The sequence below is a fragment of the Sinohyriopsis cumingii genome, chromosome 3 (genome assembly GCF_028554795.1).
Source record: "Sinohyriopsis cumingii isolate HCF-2022 chromosome 3, ASM2855479v2, whole genome shotgun sequence".
Classification (NCBI taxonomy): Eukaryota; Metazoa; Mollusca; class Bivalvia; order Unionida; family Unionidae; genus Sinohyriopsis; species Sinohyriopsis cumingii.
Genome location: NC_142963.1, coordinates 122,687,946 through 122,712,118, shown reverse-complemented (window position 1 = coordinate 122,712,118; position 24,173 = coordinate 122,687,946). Strand labels below are relative to the sequence as shown.

Genomic DNA, 24,173 nt, shown 5'->3' with positions numbered 1-24,173 from the left:
TCATATCTGCTAATTATCTATGCCAGCATCCATTCAAAAATACTCATGTATTTGTGAGCTTCACTGTTTCATTAAAAATTAAAACTGCATCTCATTGGTTCACATTGCCAATTATTTATGAGTTCATTGTCTGAACAACTTCATCAATCAGCAGTAAAGTTCCTGATCACTCACATGTGAATATAACAATTTCAACTCGCCAAAAGCGAATGGAAGAGGGTCATATTGATTACATTAATGGAATGTTATTCTCCATGTACTGATTTACATGACAGGGTGCAGGAAAGTCTGTTTATAATACGTCAAATAAGTCACTGCATTATTATATTTTAGGGAAGAACACAAAGATGCAATTATTTGGTACAGTACATCTTTTAATCCACATAAAAATACTGCAAACTGTACCCAAATGTCAGGCAACTATTGTTTATTAGTTTAGTTACTAATTTGTTACATTTTCACCCAATTAGACGTTTTTAGGAAGTTGGCTTGAAAATAAATAAAACATTTTATCAAATACAATATTTTGTCGCCAAAGTAGCTTTGGAAATTCATGTACATTAACAGACGGATATATTTTAAGTGTGGTACCGGTGCGGATTGTACTTCTACAATATATTAACAGCACCGTCCGAAAACATGTGCTGCCATTTTTTTTTAGCACTGTCTGATCTAACACTTTGTTCACTAATTAACATGAATTAAATATCTGGCGCAGATCTGATCGATATAAAACTGAATAAATTACACACGTAAACTTACTGTTATTTTAATCTTTCAAAAAGCTTCAAACATGAAAGATGAAATAACCTTCCGAAAACAAATTCCAAGAAGATACTATACATTATGCTCAACAACTAGTAGCTTGATTAAGTCTGAAAAGAAATATCCGTAAGCAAAGTCTAAAATCAGTAACTTCTTAATCTGCAATGATGTAAGAAAATATTGTGACAAAAAGAATATTATACCTATAGAACTGTTGGTTTCAGCTCTATCTCCGCCTACCACTGTGTTTATAAGCTTCTGACACACCAGGAACAGGTGTGATCGTTGTTCCTCAAAAGCTTACAGCGCTGTACGACATGTGGATTTAACCTCGTGGTTTACTTTACTCTCATTGTGAATCTTTCCTGTCTGACCTACGAAAGACAAATTACTCTCTCCATAAAATAAATAAATTAACGAAAATGAAGGTGGACAAAGAAATGACGAGGAAAATGGAAGAAAAACACAAGAAAGATAAGAAAAAGAAGGTAAATCATAACTTGCCGAATCGATATATTTGGTTACATTTCGTCATAGAGGAAGTGCTCTCATTTGGATATGTTCTACACTTATGCTGATTGGGTTACAAATACTAAAAGATGGCTGCACGTGGTGTCCTTGGCATAACGTCGCTTCTTAGGTATTTCTCAAATGTTAGATGCTCTCTGCGAGGACCTGTCTATACATATCAGTTTGCACACCGATTTTCTTCAATATTCCATCCAAATGAGAACACACAATCAGGCTTAAACATCAACAGAAATTGCACCGTTGCCTTGGTAAGTTGGTTTATCGATATTTGAATCTTCACGACATTTGCGTCAATAGGTAGGATGTTTAGAAATGGGAAAATAATAGCAAATCTTAAAGTGTAAAGATTCCTGATTCAAAACACTCATGTCAACCCAAAATGGCTGACATCATGCAAGGTCTACACATTGACACAGGGGCTCGTATCGTTGCTTAAAATTTACTAGTCCTACATGTAAGACATAGCACATTTTGATTTTGTTTAGGTGCTATGTCTTACCACCCAAATAACGGCATTGTATAGTGTGTTCCGATGTCATTGACATCGGAATGAGTAATCAAAGTTTCAGGAACATCTCACACACTTGGCAGCCTATATTGACATTTTTCCACTAATTTGTGTGTAATTAATATACTTACTGTGCTGTCTTTATCCTGGTGGAATGAAAATATGACACTAGCAAATGGATGCATTTTCATGTTCCATTGACATACATTTGAATTTGTTGCAATGTGACGGTAGTTGAGGTATGCTGAAGTAAGTTCAAGTAGGTTCATGTTGGGGATCTGTTTCTTGAACGAAATGAACCGTTGCTTACACTTCCAATGGGCATATTTTTTATTCGTTTTGTTAAAAATTAATATTTCAACTTTATCCGATCTTGGCTTTAATCGCTTACCAGCCAACTGAAATGTAGGCCAAAGAAACATGAAAACTGGTCCATTTCTTTTGTGAGAATTGACTTTATTCGAGAAAAGGCATCATAGTAAGTAAAGTCTGACTAAAACATTATAACTTTACTTTGTAGAAAAGCGTCGTTATTTTAGTTGTCAATTGTGTCAAATATTCCTGAAAATGTGACTTTCGTAACGTTGTTAGTCAACATCAAAACACTACACAGAGCCGTTAGTTAGGCTGTAAGACCATGACACCCAAAACATAAATATTAGCGTCGGGTCTTACAGGTAGGACTAAAAATTGACCTGTCATACATGTACTTTATAATAACTACAAGGGAGGACACTTCTCTCCTTTCTCGCATGACCCATTTAAAAAATAAATGGTGTTATTTCAAGCCACATTTCGCGTAGCGTAATACATTTGGTGCCAATGTTTAGCTCAGGCATTCAGTTGTTTATTCCTATCAAAAGTTTGACTTAATATCATATCTTTAAGGAATGCTGAATCATTTTCCTACAGTACTGCTCGACATGTACCTGATCACGCCAGCTTAATATGCAAGAACAAAGCGATGAATGGAATACTGTCCTCTCATTGGTTAAAAGAAAATGACGTCCTGAGAAAGGAGAGAAGTGTCCTCCCTTGTAGTTATTATATGGTACATGTATGACAGGTCAGTTTTAAGCAACGATACGAGCCCCTGTGCATATGGATGTTTCTCATCGTGATGTAGACCACAGGGGATCTGACCTGTAACAATATAACCCTGCTATTTTATCATAATTCCGTCTGCTAATTTCCAACTTAAGCCAGTCATAATCAAGAATAGTTCAATTTTCAAAACAGCTTGACACACTTCATTCCGTTTGTGACATATTGAAGAAAATGCAACAGTTATTCACCGATTTTGACGCCTGGATAAGTACCAGCAAGGAATTGCCATTTGCATTCAGATAGTCTTGGATTTCACCATTGACTGGAATAAATAACATTAATGTATATTGTAATGCATTCTAATTTTGGCAATAAAAACAAATATGGATTTTGTTAATTTGGTGCTGGTTGCATTGTTGCACCATGTGTTGTTAACCCTTGAAACAAACTTGTATGAAAATACATGCCAATACCTACTGTAATTACATGTAAATACTTATTGTACTTACTGCAAGTAGGTCTCTACTTTTTTTTGACTTCGTAGGTAGGGGAGATCAACCGTGTTTGGCCGTATCTCATACTGAAGTTTCACCCTCCAATCATTTCTATTAACCCTTTACCTCATAGAGCATAGTGACAAAGTGCAGCGTCCTATAAATAGAACACCTGTTCCCTAGTCAACAGCATACACATAGGTCTGCCTGTGAACTGTTAAGCAATGTAGTGTATGTTATGTTTAACAGCAATTTTAACCATTTTACTTTTTTGGTACACATCTATTATATGTGGAAAAATTTAAGAGTAAAGTCTGATTGTTATAGCTGTCTAATTATTTTTCATGGAAAATTTTTTTATATGCTTCAAAATCGAGAGAGAATTCGTGCACCGTCATGTCAGCAAGGCCGCGTGACCAACCGTAGCTGCCATTTCCCATACTCGAAATTTACATGTTTTTCGTCTGCATCTACATCACTAAGTCATCTGAATTTGATAATCAATAAAAACTAATTGCTGCCTACATAAATATCAGAGCCTTTACCTAAGTTATTGAATCATTTATAGTTGTGATTCTAATCGTGAAAACTTAGTAAGTACTGAATGAAATCCTGCCTGTGAACTGTTAAGCAATGTAGTGCATCTTGCGTTTAACAGCAATTTTAACCATTTTACATTTTTGGTACACATCTGTTATATGTGGAAAAAGTTAAGAGTAAAATCCGATTGTTACAGCTGTGTAATTATTTTTCACGGAAGAATTTTTTATGGGCTTCAAAATCAAGAGAGAACTCATTCACCATCATGTCAATGAAGCCGCGTGACCAACCATAGCTGCCATTTCCGATACTCGAAATTTACAAGGTTTTCGTGTGCGTCTACATCACTAAGTCATCTGAATTTGATAATTTATAAAAACTAATTGCTGCCTACATCAATATCAGAGCCTTTACCTAAGTTATTGAATCTTTCATAGTTGTTATTCTAATCTTGAAAACTTCTTATGTACTGAATGAAATCCGCGACCACCATTTTGGAGAGTGGAGATTATGACCCAGTTACTTTAAATAGCAGATATCGACCAGTGCATGAATAGCGACCACGTGATCTGATGTAATTGTCATTCACAGAAATGAATATAGTATCTAATAGGGGGGTTTTCCCTGAAGGTGGTGCTATGAAAACCAGCTCAAAATGGCTGATGTTTACAGCAGGCGTCAAAAGGCGCTTCCATGTGAATGGAGTAAAGGCGTCCAAAGACGCTTGTATGAGGTAATGGGTTAATTAAGAAATTTATTTCGACTGACCTTGGTATGCGGATGGTAACTAAAAACCCTCTTCTTTTGACCCATAGTATTAAATCCTTCAGAACAATCACTGGAAACCTTAAAAGGACTATATCACTTGGAACTGGCTCATGCTTAGGCTGGATTCCTTTGTATGTTTGTGTGAAATAAGGGAGATTGAATAAAAGAAAAGTTAAAAGGCATGGAAATTCTACTTGAGTAATATCTAGTCGCCATGGTAAGTTGGTTGAACTTGTTCCAATTGATCAATCTAACACAGTTCTAAATATTATAGTGTACGTACTGTGATTAAACTACCTTAAATTAACCTACTCTTTCATAAATGTGGATCAAAGATGGCAAGGCCACCAAGCGAAATGTCAAATTAAGAGCATTGTTTCAGATGGGATCATTGTGGAGAAGTGAACTTCACAGAATTCCTGAATTGGCACTTTGAGATATCCTCAAAGATGAGAAGTAACACTGATGTCTGCAGTGAAATCATGGCCTCAGTTTTTTACTAATTGAACAATATAAATATTTTTTTCAACGTAGATGATTCCTTAGAAATCTGAAAGTACCATATTTACCGTATGTTTTCGGACACCGTTTTTTTTTTGAAAATATAATATTTAAATGCCTTGTAAGTTTTCGGACATTGCTCTGCTATAATTTTTTCTACAATTTATGTTTTCGGACACAATCTAGGAAGATCTGCTGCCTCGTTTTGTTGTAAAATTCACAGCGTATTTACTGTTATTTTAACTAATACAAAATTCGCTTCATTTGGTAGATAATTATTTATTGTGATCATGAACTTCCATGAACTAATATAATTTAAATTTTTTAATCATATGTATATATTTATGTATGTATGTATGCAGATAGATAGATAAACATTGTTATATTAAGCCATACACAATAAGTAGCAATATCAAAGAATGGAAAGAAATATGATTTAATGCTGTAATATATTTATATATATTATTCAGTATCAAGTAGCTTGTCCATAGCCTTTTGTAGGTCCTTGGGCGAAAAGCCCACAAATTCTGTATCACTATCATCATCCATATTGTTTAATTGTTTGTCATTTCTGATCAGCGCGTTTTCACTTTCGTTCAGATTGACACTGATGCCGCACACCTTGAAAGATTTAATTTTCATTGTGCGCTTTTCCTTCAATGTGTCCATGGCATTTACAACCCAGTCCAATACAGTTTGTTTGCTGGCTGTCTTGATCCGTCCATTGCTGCTTTCATTAGATGGTATTAATGCATTCGTAGCATCCCTGATGTATTCTGTCCAGCTGCGGCAGAGGTAGCTCTTAACAGGTTTATTGATACTCACATCAAGAGGTTGCAATTTGGATGTGTAGCCTCCAGGTATTATTGCTGGCACAACGTTTCCGCGCTGCAACTGTTTCTTTACGTCATCAGTGATGTGAGCCCGGAACGAGTCCATAACTAATAGTGATCGCTCTCTTCTGGTGAATGGCAAATAAATTTCTTCAATCCATCGCAGCATTAGCGTTTCGTCCATCCATGCTTTCTCTTGAACTGTGATAATCCACCCTTTTGGAGCCTTCAGATCTAGCTGTCTCTTTCCCTTGAAAATAATCATTGGTGGTAAATACGTCGCCAGAACCTGCAACAGCTAGAATGACAGTAATGTGTCTCTTCTCCGCGCCAGTTGTACGAATCAGAACGCTTTTCGTTCCTTCTTTGTCCACCGTTTTCCCTGGCATAAGATCAAAGTACATTTGGTGTCTCATCCATGTTAATAATAAACTTATTGTCAAACTCGTCCTCCTCACATCTATCCATCACAAACTTGTGGAACGAAGCAGTCTTTTCTTCCAAATCCTTTGGTAAACGTTGGGCAAGAGAGGTCCTGTGTCTGAGCACAAAGTCATGTCTTTTGATGAAACTCTCTCCCCATGAACGACTGGCATGGAATTTGCTCTCCGGAAATTCTGTTGAGACAAGCTCCTTGGCATATATACATATTCCCTCAACACTGACTGGAATTTTCAAGTCACGTTAAGTAAGCACCCATTGAGCTATCTTATCATCCATAGCTTGTCCATATGAAATGGGTCGTCCACACTTAGGCAAATGTCCGTTCAAGTTCAGATCGGCAGAAAAGTCAATTTTCATCCAGGTACTCACCGTGGATTTCGGAATCTTGAATTTTTCTGCTGTAGGTCTAATTCCCAGACATTTTGCATTGTTAACGATATCCTGCTTTTGCTTTAATGTATAATGTTTATATTGACCACGTACAAAACCGGGTGGAGCACTCTCGGGTTCAAGATAATCAGACTCGTCATCTAGAGCAGCTTTCTTTCTAGGCGGTTCTTTTTGTGATGCATTCTCAGATTCATTAATTCGAAGTCACTTCTGTGGACGGCCTACCGGCCTCTTTGGAGACGATTTCGGCAAGGGAGAGTTCCTCCACGAACTAGGCAGTGCCTCCTTGCTTGTTGCATAACGTATGAAAACTTATCCATCAAAATTATTACAGTACTAACAATATTATGTTTCACAACGACAGCTATCCAGTATATAAACTTCTGATAGTGGTGGTTATTTTATTTATACTTTATATTTTATATGATTCGGCTAAAAAAATTTAATTGGTTGTTGGTGTAGATGTTGTTACACATGAAACCACATTAAACAGGTGTGACAGTTATGGCTTTGATTAGAAACCATGACCCCTGCTTTATATCATTAAACAATACATCGGAGAGTCGGTATGGATTAGTAAAATTCATTGGCATTGTGCAACAAGACAAACCCCTTATCCCTGAGGCATTATATACCAAGGTTTAAACATAGTTATTGTTCTATTGGTAGTAAACCTCATTTTAGACGATAAATATTGATTGTGGGTGCTAAATGTTCGGTACATCGTGTGCTCTTTTAATGAAATCCAGATGGCTGCATTTTATTTCTGAACACACATGTCAAAGAAATCCCACAAGTTTTATTATTAACGGTTATCACCTAGACACCTTGAAATCTCCGACATACCAGTACATCAAAATAATCTTTGAGCAGTCGGTTGTTTCGAGTCAGCGAGCTCTACTCATTTTGAAGCTACCCTCGGCTAGATGGGGAGAAAAAAAGAGAGAACCACAACAAATAGACCACCTTTATTTTTTTTAAAAAAAATACCAACATATTAAACGCCGACTCGTATATTGCAACTTGCTTGTTATTTTTACCCTTCCTATGTGTGCATACAACACTCACCCCATATGGAGCCTCTCACCTTTGGTGCTCTAAGATTAGCCATCATACATGTACCGGTATTTCTACTCTTGATACTAATGTTTCTGTCATAAATATCTTAAAAATTATAATTCTAAAATCTTTTTATTTAGTTTGCATTAATATCTTAATTACACAGAAATTAAGCTTGCGCGCGTTGGTAATGTAGATTTTAATGATCACCGATTAGCAGAGGGTTAAACTGTGGATTGCAAGATTATATAGTAATATGGTGGTTCTTTTGGAAAATACGCACACAATCGTGGCTCTAATACATGTATGGCTGTGTTTTCTGGTGGATGGATATGTATCACATAGACAAAATAGGCAAGTAATGCCTGATTTTCATTCATTATCCTTTCCGTGGTGCTTGACAAAACGCTTGTTTTACTTCATGGCAGCACATCGTCATGTGAGCTAATGGTAACTTTGTTACAGACATCAGGAGGGGGTGGATAAATCTATCTTCAAATGTATGTTTTCGGACACCTAATTAAAGAATTTGATATGTATTTGGACGACGAAAAAAATAATTATTTGTTGCAGTCCGAAAACATACGGTAAATACGGTAGCTAGTTTTTGGGAAAAGGAACCTTTTTTCATGGTGTAACAACAGTTAGTCTGGTCGTAACATCAGAGATTTCTTGCTTTGAGCTTCGTAGCCAATGATGAAGCAGGAAACCAGACTAATCAACAACAACAGAAAGCAATGACATAATACACCAAGGTTCTCGCATACACTTGAATGTTGTTTGAAACGGGCTGGAGTAATGTTAACGATCTTCCAGACATTGGGCATCTTGAAATAAATGTAATTTATATAGAATAACACAACTTCATAAGAAAAATTGGTTTATTTACAAATATTCTCAGTGTCATTATAAAACGACTTACAAGCCATTAAGCAGTACATCAGCCTCCCATCGCACTGTTTGGAGGTCCCTCAGTAACTCGTACACTCGTTTAACCCCTTACCTCATGCAAGCACCTTTGGATGACACTACTCCATTCATATGGAAGCACCTTTGGACACCTCTACTCCATTCGCATGGAAGCACCTTTTGACTCCTACTGTAAACATCAGCCACTTTTAGCTGGTTTTCGTTGCGCCACCTTCGGGGAAAACCCCATATTAGATACCCCATTCATTGCTGTGAATGACCAATACATCAGATCACATGGTCACTGTTTATGCTCTGTTCGAAATCTGCTATTTAAAGAGTAGTATTCTCCACTCTCCAAAACTGTCACGGATTTCATTCAGTACTTTTCACGATTAGAATCATAATAATGAAAGCTTCAATGACTAAGGTAAAGGCTCTGATATTAATGTAGGTAGCAATTCGTTTTTATAAATTGTCAATTTCAGTTGACTTAGTGATGTAGATGCAGACATTGAACTTGTAAATTTCAAGTATGAGAAATGGCATCTACAGTTGGTCACATGGCTTCACTGACTTGACGGTGAACAAGTTCTCTCAAGATTTTAAAACAGATAAAAAATTATTCTGTGAAAAATAATTACACGGCTATAACAATTGCACTTTACTATTTTACATACATAATAGATGTGTACCAAAAATGTAAAATGATTAAAATTGTTGTTAAACATAACATACACTACACCCCACCCCACCCTTGTGTGTGAGTTATAAAAGGAGAGGTGCATTAGGGAAACTGCTTTGCATTTGACTGATTAAAATGACTGCTCTCATATTGTCAAGAAATGAACTTAAAATTACATTAATTTTAGCAGTTATTTAAATAGGAAACATATTTTGACAGTAGACAATTCTAAAATTCTGAAAGTGCAGCAAATGAATGATAAAATGTACAAATACTTTTAAAAGAAACTTGTGGGTTAGTTTTTGCCACCTTACCTTAGGATATATAAATGATCAAGTGGAACTTGTCGTCTCTTGATTATTGCACATTTTGCTCCAAACCCTGAGTGTGATGGTCAGGCATATATAAAAAAAAAAAAAGTAGGCATTCTTGCTTCAGAAATCTCTATAACTATTATTTTTTATTGGTTTCAATGGTACTTTTAACACATTATTGGCTATATAAGGCCAGCTAAATTGGAGCCAAAGATACCTCAAGGCAGACAACCAGGTTTACATGGACAGTTATAAAAACTGTGACCCATGGATTAACAGTTTGACAATGGAGCTGCTGTGCCTCCACTTCATACTTGCTTTCTATTAAAGATTTTCAAAAAAATGCTAAAACCCAAAATGGGCTATGTCCATAATATTCTAAAATTCTGGCAGAGTGGCATTACAATTTATGTGCATGACAAAATGTTCAAGTTTTCCTTGGCAGCCAGATAATAGACTTTTTGGGTCACTGGTGGGAAGAGCTCTTGGTAAATAGTGAGAGCCCCTATTTGCAGGTCATCCAGTTCAGGGCTCAAAGAAAAATAGTTATCACAAACCTATACTACATTTAAATGTCTCTGTCTTGTATGGTTGGTAATACTTTATCAGCACAAATCAACTGTGCACAGAACAGGTGTGTGCTTTTTATATTGCATCAATCTATTTTATGGCTAAAATCATAATGAAAAACATAGGTCATTTAACTAATCAGAATATTCAATTCAGTGTGTCGAATGTTACATGTAGTCTCCTGTCTTGATAGGCATGGTACATGGAGAAATGATGCATGTTCATATATTGTTTGCTATATGTGCCAAGTATATTTAATAAAAAACCTTTTTTGCATGTTTTTTTATGGCTGCCATGCTTCACAACGCAAAACTCTGTTAACCAAGAGTACTGAAATTTAATTTTGTTTGCTTCCTAAATCGCCTTTAAAAAAATTAATCACATTTGAACACTATTTCAACAGCTGAAATAATCAAGACATGTTTTTCTTATATGTATATATATGGGGTAAAATCTGACATCAAAGAAATGTTAACGCTGTTCATAGAAATGTCATTAATCTTTAATACAGATGGCTGAAACATTCACATTCAAGGCAGTGATATGTAATAATTTTTATTTGCTTACACACATCTAGCACATGTTTGATTCACCTAAGATGAGTTGTTTCACATCATGATCGTTTCGTTTTTACCTATGCAGCTTAGCACAATTGGCTGACCCACTGCAGTCTTCAGACGCACCATAGTTGCTGTTGTAAGCCGGTTATGTAAACCATGCAATGGTGGTTTATATCCATTCTCATTGCCTTTTTTAAACTGCTCAAATGACAGTTTTACATCAGCTTGAATTATGACTGCTTACATGACACATTTAATGGGCATATACTGAAAATCATATTTTTTAAAACGTGTTCTGGGGTTTGGGGATAAAAATTGGTTTTAGCATGATGCACCATGTTATGGCAGGTCAACATCTTGAAAACAAATTTCTGCATTTCATCAGTGCAGTCGAAGCTTTCTCGGGTAACTTATATTTTTTTAAATAATCCTGAGGGGCTTGATCTGAAAATAGACATGCATTAAGCTGCAGCTTCTGGTTCTTGACACATCATTTTCAAAGTCTATTCTACAGTATTCTATAAGCTTTTAAGAACTATGGCTCTGGACTATAATTTTCATGAGTCTGCATTAAGGTCACCTTTGGGTGCTAACATCTTTGTCATTCTTACATTCATTGTAGATTCATCAATAATTGCACTAAAGTGCCCAGTGCTTTATTTTTGTTTGTTCTTGCACACACTATACAAGTGCTTGACTCCAGCCCCATCTTGTAGACACAAGCAAAAAGGGCAGTTGGTCAGTTTTTTTTAATTTCCCATTGTATTTATTTTCTTTTTCTTAAACAAGAAATCTAAGAAGGAGAAGAAACACATAAGCAATGGCTTTCATCAGGAAAAGAGAAGCAAAAGTTCTGCAGTACAGGAGACAAAACAGGCCCTTGCAGATGGCGAGGAAGACAAGGAGATAAAAAGTGAGAAACAAATGGTACCTAAACCTGACCTCCACAGGCACGAAATTGAAGGGGCATTTTCAAATTTTGATCTTTCAGAGGCAACAATCAAGAAGCTTCAAGGTAACTTAAAATAAACCTGTTATTAGCATACATAACTACACCAACATAGCTGCCATTTCCCATTTTCCCATATTTTGGACCTGAATACGAGTGTTCATTCTTCATGTTAAAAATCTGTTGTTTTTTATATTATTTATTTTAAAAAATTTGATTATGAATTTCCTTGCAATTTTTTATTTTGGAAAGGTATTCGGTTCCATTATGATAGGAATAGAGTTCTATAATATGATTGGTTCATTCAAAATCGAGGCTACCATGCCTGTCTTTAACCGCCATATTGGATTGTGCAATCAGTTACTGCTAACACTGTATTTCATCTTGATAATATTTAACTTCTATTCATGTCAAAAGAAAAAGTAGAAGATTCATAATTTTCTTCAGGAATGAAAAGAAAACAGATCTGGAAGGACAGTTGTGTCATCTTGTGTAGATTAGTGAAACTATCTAGTAAAGGAGAAAACTTTTTGCAAATTGTGTAATGTGATTTCGCTACTGGGCATTGAGGCAGCCATGACATTAGAAAAAGCTAATAAATATCAGCTTGCTGTGTCATCGCCAACAGCTCAGCATGAACTTATGACATATATAAATACCTTGATGTAATTTGATCGAAGTTCAGTTTACTAAATTTCTTTTAGAAATGAACCTTTCTCTTTCAGATGGTACATTCAAATCGATAATGATTCAGAAAAAAGCAAAGGTGTAAGAAAGGTCCCTATCAACAACTGGAGTCTGCATGTGTGTTTTGCACTGTTGCAATTTCTAAATGGGTACCCGAATGGAACTTGGTTCTCCATTCAGAAGATGCAAGAGTGCAGCACATAATTTTAACATTAATTCATTCAGGTACTGTCCTACTTTACTGATGGTTGTAGATGTTGTAAATGTTAAATATGTATTAAAGTTTTAAAATCAATATTTTTGTCATAAGCAGTCAGTATCTTTGTACTTGTGGGTTGACAGCTATGCACCAAGCTTAGATGCCCACACAGATTGAAGCATATATATTTACAGCGTTGCTGAATATCAACCCTTCTTTCTTTGGGAGCTCTGGGATTGATAACACCTACTCTCAGTGGATTGAGCTGAGGGGCTTGCATGTATATTAGTTGTTTATTCTTGGCTAAGTTTTTGCATTTATCTCAGTTTTTTTTTGCACACTGTATAAATATTTTGATACATAAAATCATGAACATGGTGAGTGGATGCCAGGGCTCTCAATAGAATTTCAGGATGAGGAGTCCTGGACTCATGTAACTTGGGAGTCTCAACTCTATATACGAGAGTCCCTGTTATAAATTTGTGATTCCCTCACTTTCAAAGGGATGTAAATGAGAACGAGCAGCATGTGCTCAGTATTTTAATAATATGGGGATTTAATTATTAGCCATTTATAATGAATCACACCACAAAGAATGTATTTTTTTTCAGTGAATAGAATCTTCTTTACCTTTTTCTAAATCAGAAAGTATTTTATTTTTGTGCTTAATCGTAAAATAAATGAGCAAAATATAATTTTATTTGCAGCACAAGGAATCAATTTTTTGTTCCCTGTGCAGTACCTAACATTCAACCATGTTATGAATGGAGAGGATGTGGTGGCACAAGCAAGTAAGTATTGCTTATATTTTCCATATTTTTTTATAATCATTCCGCTACGACCTTTCATATTTATACTAAGCAGGATGGTTAAGAAGAGAAAATTTCCTGTTCCATCTGTGTCCATCCATCGCCATTCCCACCTTTTCTCTTTCCATTGGCTGGAAAAATTGAGAAGAGTAAAAATATGAAATCCTACATGTTTCTACTTGTTCTTTTAATATTAGTATTAAACAAATTTTTTTAAAATTTGTTATGAATGGTGTTAAATAATTGGTTGACTTGTTACTATTTTCAAAACATGAACTTTACACATTTCCTCGTTTATATTTTATGTCACAGTGTTTACAATAATTACCACATTACTCGCTTATGAGTTGAATTCAGCTGCAAAATTGCCCAGATCCAGATCTGCCATCACATAATATGTCAGTATATCTGGGTCTAAGCAGTTTTTTTCATAATCAATATAACATACATCCCATAGCTTATAAAGGCAGCACTTGCTTCATTGTTCATGAAAATAATCCTTTGATCTAGCCATGAATTTGATACTTGTTCAGTGCCAAGTAGTGACCTTTATTCACTTATCTGTGGGAGCTTAATTTAAATCCCTTTGATGATTTTACACAGTTGACACCTGTTCAGTTGCGGTAATACTTGAATGAGATTTCACAGGCTAAACTGTCTTCAAGTTTTCACGCATAAGTTAATTTACATCGAAAGTCACCTTGAATGATTTTCAATGTGAAAAGATGACTTTCCAGGTCTGAGCAAATATTTTTTCATATATTTGTCCAGGGCATGTGGTTTTGGAAAATTCTCTTGTTCCACCTACCTTCTCACTTGTCGCAAACTTTAAATCTGCATGCACCTATATGCATTATTTCTAGTTCTGTTAAGATAGCATTATTATTTCCATTGGCAAGAATGTAAACAATTTACTAGAATTCAGACTTTCCCTACTAATTTCATGAATGGCATGCTTAAAGTAAATAATGTGATTAGCTCCTAAGACTAGCAACTTGTAAAATGTTCCTTGCCTGACTTAAAAAATGAACAGACTGGGACATCTGCTGTTGTATTTGCTCAGACCCACTTTCAGTACTCTGCAAACATTTTGATCATACAGCTTGTAAGACAAACAGGAATAATGGCACCCATCTTCATTTGATTACTAGTCCGATTCCAGTTTGTGTTCTAGTACCATCTTTTAGTTCCTTTTACGTGTACTCATCATAAATGCAATGTGTCCTGTTAATTAAACGTAAAATGTGTCAATCTATCGTAACAGCTATGTCCACGAGCATTCTCTGAGAACCTAATTAAGTGCCGACCAAGCTTTTATAACAGATGAACAGAAGCATTTGTTGTATTGTTGCACTAAATAAAAAGCTGGCCTCCTTTTCTATTATCACATTATTTACATCTTTTGAATGAAATAAAGAAGGCAGATTGATAAAACTAATTTTAAAAAGTGTTAAAATGCATACAAATCCTACATGCTTAAGAACCAGCAACCCCAGTCGTATGTCAGCTACCTCATTTCAGTTGACCAACCGTACATTGTTATAAATGTTATTGTGTTTGTAATCTAATTAAACTACCTTAAAATAACCGACTCATTCAAAACTGTGATCAAAGAAAGCAAGCAACCAAGTGAAATGAGAACTTTGTTTCACAGATATGGACCATTGTTTAGAAAACAAGTTTCAGAGAATTCCAGAATTCACACGTGGAGACATCTTCAGGGATGACAAGAAGTTTCACTATTGCTTGCAATGAAATCACAGCATCATATTTTACTAGCTGAACAATAATAATAATAATAAATGAATTTTAACGGAGACTATTGTCACACAAAAACAAATGTTGCCAACCCATTGGTTAGTAATCCAGTACAGATTTCAATAATGGAAACCTTTAATGTGATAAAAAGTGCAATTCATTCACTGATTTATAATTTCTAACCTGATAATCTGCGTTTTATGCTTAACGAAGTTTTCATTATAATAGACATGCTCTAGATCCATTTTCAACAAAGGGGTTTGTGCATGATTACAGATGTACATACATGTGCTGTCTGCTTCTGATATTTACAGTGTCACATCTAGCAAAGGATTGAATGAAAATTAAAAAAAATTGCCTTTCACATGGATTTAACAAGCTTAATTTCTATGTTCATGTGTGCAGAGGGATATAATTTCAAACTCTCAGCGTTATGGTAATTTACAGAATTATCCGGCATTTACAGAATAGGATGAACTACATTATTATGTTGTCTGATGGAAATAATATGGAACCTTGTTTGTATGGAATGTCCATTAAGCATGAAAGGTTCAGGGGATGCCAGTATTAGTGCCATACTGGTCACAGTCAGGTTATACATTATAAATCAGTGATTCAATTGACTTTGTTCTGTGCACGTTTTATCACATTAAACGTTTTCGTTATTAAAATCGGTAGGGGTACAAATAAACATGGATGTATAGTCAGTATATAGTTGAGTTTTCCTGGTTTCTTTCTTTTGATGACCCATACAGTTTCATTGCCGCCACAGTAACAAATGAGCATTTGTTTGGCCATCCAAAGTTGGCCTTTGCGGCGACTTCGATAACACATGCAGTCTTCATCAAAGCAAGCCAGCTACACCCTTCATCAAAGGCAGTCAGCACCATAACTATTTTCAGCATGTTTTTGTTTTATAATTTCATGGTGTTTGTTTTTCATTATCATATCATATATGTTTTTAGGTGTTATCTAATGTTGTAAAGCACTTAGAGCTTCTAAAGATTAGGCGCTATACAAAGACCTTATTATTATTATTATCACAAATAAAATTGCCTAAGGTTGTTAGATTTGGACGTTGGTTTTCCTGGCTTTCTTTTGATCAATAGGTTTATTGCCCTAATTCCTGATTATTTTTTTTAACAATACTTTCAGCCAGTTCAATTTTGGTTATATTGAACAAACACTCTAAGTAGAAAGTGTGCGAAAGTAACACGCACTCAAGGATTCAAAATTTGTTAAGTCGATTTACATCTTCAGTTTGTTTCACCTCCTGTTTAAAATGCCAGATCTTTGCTCTTTCAACGATATCTGCCTTGAACAAGAGAAATACAAAGAATAGCTGAACAAGGATAAAACATGTAAATGAAAGGCGTTTTTGTACATTGTGTAAAAAGTCTATCAACTTGGCTTTGATGGGAGAAGGGAGCCCTTACAAGTCATGCTAAAGGTAAAATGCAAATTAGTACACAGTAACTACACACTGTTATGAATTATGTGTGAGGCAGGAAGAGAAGTAGAGTCCCGATGTGATTAGTGGGTGAAGTTGTCCAATCGGACAATCATCCATTGAAATGCTTCAGTAGAACAGATGACAGCCTTGATGGAGTGTTTTATTCTGTCCTTTCCAAAAGAAAGGAATATGTTGAACTTTGGAATATTCTCCAGGAAATATTGTTGTCACATGGGCAGGAAACAGCGGAGAGAGGATTTTCTGTCAATAAACAGATATCTATTAAGAACCTCCACAGAGAAAGCCTCAGAGCTTGAAGGCTAATCATTGACACGATGAGAAAAGCAGGTGGACCTATGGAAATCATCATTAACAATGAAATGATGGCATATGCCATCTCTACACGACATAAGTACCATGCCTATCTGGATAAGAAGAAAGCAGAGGAGGAGCAGGAGGAGAAAATCAGAAAAGGAAAGAAGCAGGAGTTAGCCATGGTAGAAGTGGAAGAACTTAAGCCAAAAAGCTGCGTCTTGAAGCTGACATTGCCAGTCTACATGCATCCTCCGTTCAGAAGGCAGAAGAAGCAGAGTTAAAATGACTCATTGTGCTTGGAACTGTCAAATGGAGAAGAGCAAAGGAAAAGAGGACAGCGGTGGCTTCTCTTTCCGACTGATTGAAGAGAAAAAAACGGCAACTATAATAATGCATTTAAAGCAGTGATGATGTCTGTTAAGAGAACAATTTATTTTGTATTAAATCTAATACATAAGTTACATTTTTTTTTGAAATAACAATGAGTGTTAACCTATCTTCCAGATCATTATAAAACAATTTTAGGAAATTAATTATAATTTGAATTTCATCATTAAACAATATCGTATTTTGCATTCGTTGTTTTCCCATATAACCAGTATAAAAATGTTAGCATAAATAGGTCTTGGAAATCTCTGTTTGTAGATTTTGAAAGTTTGGGATAAGTCTTTGAATTTATCATTCAGGGTTCAGTATGAACGCCGTTATTGCATAACAGTATATTGATATCAGTACACCACAAGTTATAGTAAATAGTATTGCATACCAGTTTATCAGTATCATTATACCACTAGTTGTTTTGAATAGCATTATAATGAGTGACAGCTGTAATTGCTGATAGCAACGGCTGCTTGATTTTTTTCTTTAAACTGTAGTCTTCTTAAGGTTGTATGATTTACATAGTTTTCTTGGAATCTTTATTCTATGTTCTAAATTTGTGCATTTGTTTCCTACAGGAACTGGGACAGGAAAAACTGTGAGTATTCATGGATCACATTTATTTTTTTATGTATTTTTCATACTTGCATACATCACACCCCAACTGAAATATTTTCTGACTTGTGCACAGTTGTCTCTCAGTTATCATATGCATAAAAAATTAAACATACATACATGTACTTTACAAGTCTTGTCCATCTAGATGATTGCATGCATCTTTATCTCCTCACCCTTGTATCAAAAGAATGTCACTGTGATCTATTTCATATTTTAATACTGACTGCTCCAGTGGCCTGAGCAATTAGAGCATCCTCCTTAGATGCAGGAGGTCGTGGGTTTTAAGGTACTAGAAGCTGCCCCGCTTGGCTCTCAGCATTAAGAGGTTAGTTTTCGGCCTGGTGTCAGGATAATGTGACTGGATGGGACATGATGCCACATGTCTGTGGCATGATGCTCCAGTGGTAGACATCACTATAAATTGCCACACTGCAGACATCATAGCGATATGACTGGAAAATTGTTAAAGCTACATTAAAAATCCAAATTTCACACATACACACAGATACTCGTATTTTACTGCCTTACATTAGCTTTTTGTGTTAAGCTCATAATGAAATGGGTTTCTTTTAGCAACTTGTATACATACTGTTGTACCGAGATTCAAGAAATTTGGTGAGCGGATTGTACCATTATCTCAAAGTTAGTCACAGAACTCTCTTGCTTTATTGCCTTGGGTTCAGTCTTAAACACTGTTTGTATCAGGCTCCACAAGCTTGTTGACTGTATGCATCCCTATTACATGTATGTCAACCATTATGCTTCTGGCAGAATCATTGCACTTTTTCTCACTAAATTATGCCTTACATGTAAACATATTCGGATTACAGACAAATTTTGTTAAATTCGAGACTTGCCTACATGACCACATCTCTGCATTTAAACTCTGTTGCTGTTTAATGTCGACAGCTGGATAATTTTAGATGTAGGAAAACCAATCTTAAATAGGCTCATGATGAGTTGGTTATTTACCTGATGACCTTCACAAGCTCTTTTAACCTCTCACTTTATATTGGGATACACATAGCACTTAGAGCAGACTTGTTTTGCAAATATTTCAAACCTATCAAATTTGATAAAGTATTCTTTTTTGGAAACTAGTGTATGTGCTGTTGAATTTGGATCAGTTTATCAGATCTCGGAAATGCTTAATTACGCTTATTTGGATGCCAATTTTTTATGAGGGATGCAGAAAATCACTGAGGCAGGAGTCCTCTGTACGCATGTAATAGGTGTGGGGCAAAATTCAAAGACTTGCCAGTCCTGCTTCAGCCACCTGTGGAAAAATGTGTTGATCAATTAGCTGTGCTGATATTTACAATGACAGAATTCAGTGACTGAAAGACCCCTTGATGTACATACATGTTGCCATTATAAGAGTACATCAAAAAGAACATGATGCAATAGCTGGGCAGCCAGTTCAAAGGCTTTGACTGGCAGCTGGGTGGGAAAATGTACTGATATTTACAGTGATTGAATTCAGAGTCAGAAAAACCCAGAGATATACATGTGGTCATCTATAAAAGTACATCAAATAAACAACTTTAGCTTTCGCTATTGTGTTCATTTCCGAATGTATCGGAATAAATAGTGCACGAGAATCAGGACATGTTGAGACTTAGACAAAATGTCATTCGTAAATTTAGATAAGTATTTTGGGGTTAAACGTCAAACTTACGAAGATTGTAACAAGATTCAGAAGAGTGCTAAAGCTCCTAGAATTGATAGTTCGGATAGGACAGTAGCTAAGTGTAAGAAAGTGTGTGATGCCTAGCTTAGTGTTTGGAATAAATCCTTACTTGGGTTGACAAAATTCAGTATCACTGTGATGGACGAACAAGAGCTATTTAAGAGGTACATTGACTGACAATACTTTTTTTAAAATGCCCCTCACCTTAGCCCAGTTAGTTCTAGTGTTTGTAGCGAAATGTATTCATCAATAGATCAGTAGCTAGGCCATGTTTTGATATCAATTACATTGACAAACAAACTCCTGTCCATTCACAAGCATATGTTTTGATAGCTGATTGACCATTAACCCTTTTTCGAGTAAGGTAGCAACAATCAATTTCCTGCATGATATCCTTTGATGATAAAACATACAAACGTGTTTTTTAAGATCAGAATCGGTGATCTGGATATATATTAACTGCCTCTTGTACACTATTTCGTTATAAAATTAGTTTGAAACTGTAAGTGAGCCAAGTTAATAATTTATTGAGTTCATGACAAATTATTTATTTGCATACATTTTGTCCCATTTATCATACATTACACTAGTGGCCTTCAGAGGATTCATATTGCAACTCGGCAAACTACAGCAAACCTTGATTGTTTTGGTCACCAAATATATTGTTTTAAAATAGATATCAGTTGCCATTATACAGTTTGTGCCACCTTTAATACTTTGGATGTGCACTGAAGAGACATAATAGTCACAGTTTTATGTATTTTTCCTGATGAGAAAGTACACCCAGTGGTGCAAAAGGGTCAAGATTTGGGGGACACAGGACAAGAGTTGTTGGAAACCCATGCTTCACGTGCACTACTGGTTTAATAAAAAAAAATTATAATGAAAAGAAAATTACATGGTGCAGCCCTGTTCTGGTTTATTAGAATTGTCAAAATGGTTTATGCTGTTATGTAGAAAATATTGACTTTCGCTTGGATAATTCTAGTGTTTCTAATTTATGGAGTCGCATCTAAAGACCACTGAAGTAATCAGCTACAAACTGTATGCATGTGTGTGTGTGTATATATATATAGGGGCACTGAGTGGTCTGAAGCGTTCTCCGTCATGGATCACTGCCATCTCACCTCTGTCTGCGTGGGTTTGAGTTTCTGGCTCAGCAAATGTGGATATGTGAGAAAGCTTGCCAGTAGCTTCTCGTGGGTCGGTGGTTCTTTCCGGGGTTTTCATGGGTTCTTCCTCCACCATTAATACTGGCTGCCATATCAGTGAAATGTAGTACAGAGAACAAATTTTGTATTTGAGTCCAGAGCAGCAGGGAGCTGTGGTCTGATCGTAGTACTCTAAGTATGAGCACCTGTGTTTTAAAGTTTTTGGAGTAGATATTGAGATGAACCAGGCAGAAATGAGTTACAATAGTCCAGTCTTGAAAGTACCAATGAACACACAAGTGTTTTAGTGGCATCAACTGAAATATCCATATATACATACATACTTACATCATGCCTTTTATTTCCTTGATACAGTTATCCTTTGCATTGCCTATTGTGGAGTGCCTTCAGAGGCAGACCAAATCCAAGGAAAGAGGTAGACCTCCAAGTGTAAGTGTTTCTGTCATTTTCCTTCCTTTATTTTTTCTGTGCTGCCACTTCTTGCAACCAGAACATAAAAATATCATAACTTAAGGTCATTGCACTTCTCAGTCCATATTACAAGTTGAGATTCACTTTCAGAAATCAATATCTTATTTTATAGTGTTTGGTTTTGTGATAGTAAGAAACTTTTTTAAAATTCACTGCTAATATTGCCCATTAAATATAAATGTTAAAAGATTGATACAAAAACTTGACATAAAATATATATATATATATATATATATATATATATATATATATATATATATATATATATATATATATATATATATATATATATATATATAATGTACTAAGCACTTCAAGTGCTAGGCTAAACAAGCTGAATTAGATGCAGACTGCTCCAGTGGCCTAATTGATTAGAGCATTTGCCTTGGATGCAGGTTTAAGCCCTGGCTAAGTCTTACCAAAAGACTTATAAAATTGGTACTAGCAGCTGCCTTGCTTGGTGCTCAGCATTAAGAGGTCCATGTTAGGACTTGTCTGGATAATGTGACTGTGTGGCACATGATGCTACATGTCTGCAGTAATATGTCTAAGTGCTATACATCACTATAAAACTGACACATTTCAGGATTTCTTTTTTCTTTTTCTTACTGGGGGAAGGTGGTGCTAGGGCTAGGGGTGGAAACAAATTGAGGACAGTCTACTGACCAGAAATACTTTTTTGGCTTATATTTCTTCACCCACCAATGCTAACTGAAGGCAAGAAGCTAACATGCATCTCACTTCACAGGGAGATTTTCACATCTTATGGTGCCTGATGATAGATTCCCACAAAAGTTGTGAAAAGTAATTTTTACGTGTAAATCTCAGTACTGTATAGACCTTCCATATTTGGAAAAATTGTCAGGCTTTCTAATAATAATTTCTTACTCAAAATCTATACATAAAAAAGCTACAAAAGATTTTTTTCTAGTTTATTTTGTGCATCTATTGTATTATTTTGATATACAATTTTTTTTCTCTCAAGAATTTGCTTTAAAAAGAGTTATGATATACATTATCTATTTGTACATGTGTGCTATAAATAGTACATCATTCATTTTGACCGCATATATGGCCACTGATTGTCCTGATATAAATCTTATTGTTACTTCCCCAAAAAGTCATATCAGCATGAGGTTTTCACCAGAAGAGATCTTGCTGATGCTAAATTAAAATGGTGCAGATCTGACATCGAATATTGCCACACTGACAGCCATTTGAATTATAAAAGGAAAGTGATTTTGGCATGGATTTTCACCAATTGTGTTCATATAGTGTCTAAATGGTCCTAAACAAAATGATGCAGACTGACCCGCAATATGACTACCATGTTGGTCATCTTGAAAATATTGTGATTTCACATCGTTGGCCAGGTCAGCATATTCACCAGAAGATTTCTTATGATGTCTATGTGGAAAATAGTGCCAATCACACATTCAACCTGGTGGTCACTATGACAGCCTTGATAATCTTGTCACTGTTCCCATTGAATCAATGGTCATATAAACGTGTCTGAATGATCCTAAATAGGGAATGGTGCCAGTCAGATGGTTATTATGCCCACCACCACAGTTAATTTTGAAAATCTTATGGCTGAAGAATATCCAACAGTTTCTAGTATTGGTGGTTAAAAGGAAGAAATCATCTCGTCTTGAATTCCTGGAAATCCATTTTGAGCATCAGACCCACTGAGTAACACTTATTTTATTGATATAATGCTTTCAATCATTTGTTCAACATAGGTCTTGGAAATTCTATGGAAACAAAAAGGAAACTGAGAAATGATAGCCAGTACAACAAGCATTGTTATGAAATATTATTTATTGAGAAAAAAAACATTGAAGGTACCACTTGAGGCAAAACAGTATGTAAATTCCTGCATATGTTCATCCTTATGGTTAATGTACTTGTAGTCAGTAAACAGGCACATATGTTGTAGCTAGGCAGTATTTCACATGTACACTGTCATGGAGTGGGGGTGGTGGGGATATCAAAGAGACACTGTATTTTTTTTCCCCTACATTAACACATTTTCATTTCTGTGTGTTGCTTATGGTGTTGAGGTTTCTCCTACAAGTTTGCTCAATAGAAGGACTTACATGACAAATACCATAAAACCAGTGAGAGGTGCCTTAAAACAAATTGCGGCTGCCAGATTAAATTAATGACTGTACTGAATGGACATCCATGAGATGTTGTGGACAAAAACCATAGATGTAAGAGACACTTAATCCCATGCCATAATGCCATAGGGTAACGGTTTGCATACATGCTTACCTCCCTTTCCATCTTTTCCATGCAGCAATAACTCTGATACACCCTTTTCAGTTTTACCATTCACACATAATGGGTAGGTTATGTTTGGAAGGAAGAACATGGGGAACTTTAAAAAGGGCAATTCTACTGGATGTCCAGAAGGATACTTTAGGCATGCATTGTCAGGTTAAAAGGGCAGTTGTTGTGTATTCTGCTACATTTGTAGGAAACTACTTATGGTGTATACTTTTAAGAGATCATACCATATTTCAAAAGTGGAAAATGATTCATAACAGAAAATTCCAGAAAGGGAATTTTTGATTGTAAATGTGCTATGGCAGGTGAAGATAGGGTTATGGCACCATTGAATGGTGCAGTAAAATTGTTTCAAAACACAATGCCAGGTTAAAAATGCCTTTTGAAAACAAAATCAATCAGATACAAATGAAATGAGCATGGGTTCTGTAACAAAACTTGTTTGTTTTCTTTATATTTAGAAG

General features: G+C 35.6%; 2 protein-coding genes across 3 annotated transcripts in view; one reads left to right on the top strand and one right to left on the bottom strand.

Annotated features, from left to right (window-relative positions):
- The window catches only part of LOC149803752 (GATOR1 complex protein NPRL3-like), a 60,143-nt gene extending 59,036 nt beyond the window's left edge, over positions 1-1,107 (bottom strand). Inside the window, exon 1 of the mRNA XM_089953521.1 lies at positions 969-1,107. The gene's annotated coding sequence lies outside the window, so the exon portion shown is untranslated. The remainder of the gene's footprint in view (positions 1-968) is intronic.
- A 13-nt stretch (positions 1,108-1,120) lies between these two features.
- Positions 1,121-24,173, top strand: part of LOC149803751 (nucleolar RNA helicase 2-like) — a 90,485-nt gene continuing 67,432 nt past the window's right edge. Inside the window, exons 1-5 of one of the 2 annotated variants that reach the window (XM_089953520.1) lie at positions 1,121-1,253; positions 11,708-11,933; positions 13,461-13,544; positions 18,045-18,064; positions 21,301-21,375. In XM_089953520.1, the coding sequence (XP_089809646.1) occupies positions 1,188-1,253; positions 11,708-11,933; positions 13,461-13,544; positions 18,045-18,064; positions 21,301-21,375 (471 nt within the window). In that variant the 5' untranslated portion in view covers positions 1,121-1,187. Of the gene's footprint in view, positions 1,254-1,332; positions 1,545-11,707; positions 11,934-13,460; positions 13,545-18,044; positions 18,065-21,300; positions 21,376-24,173 lie in introns of those variants that run through there. The other variant, XM_089953519.1, reaches the window with a different exon arrangement.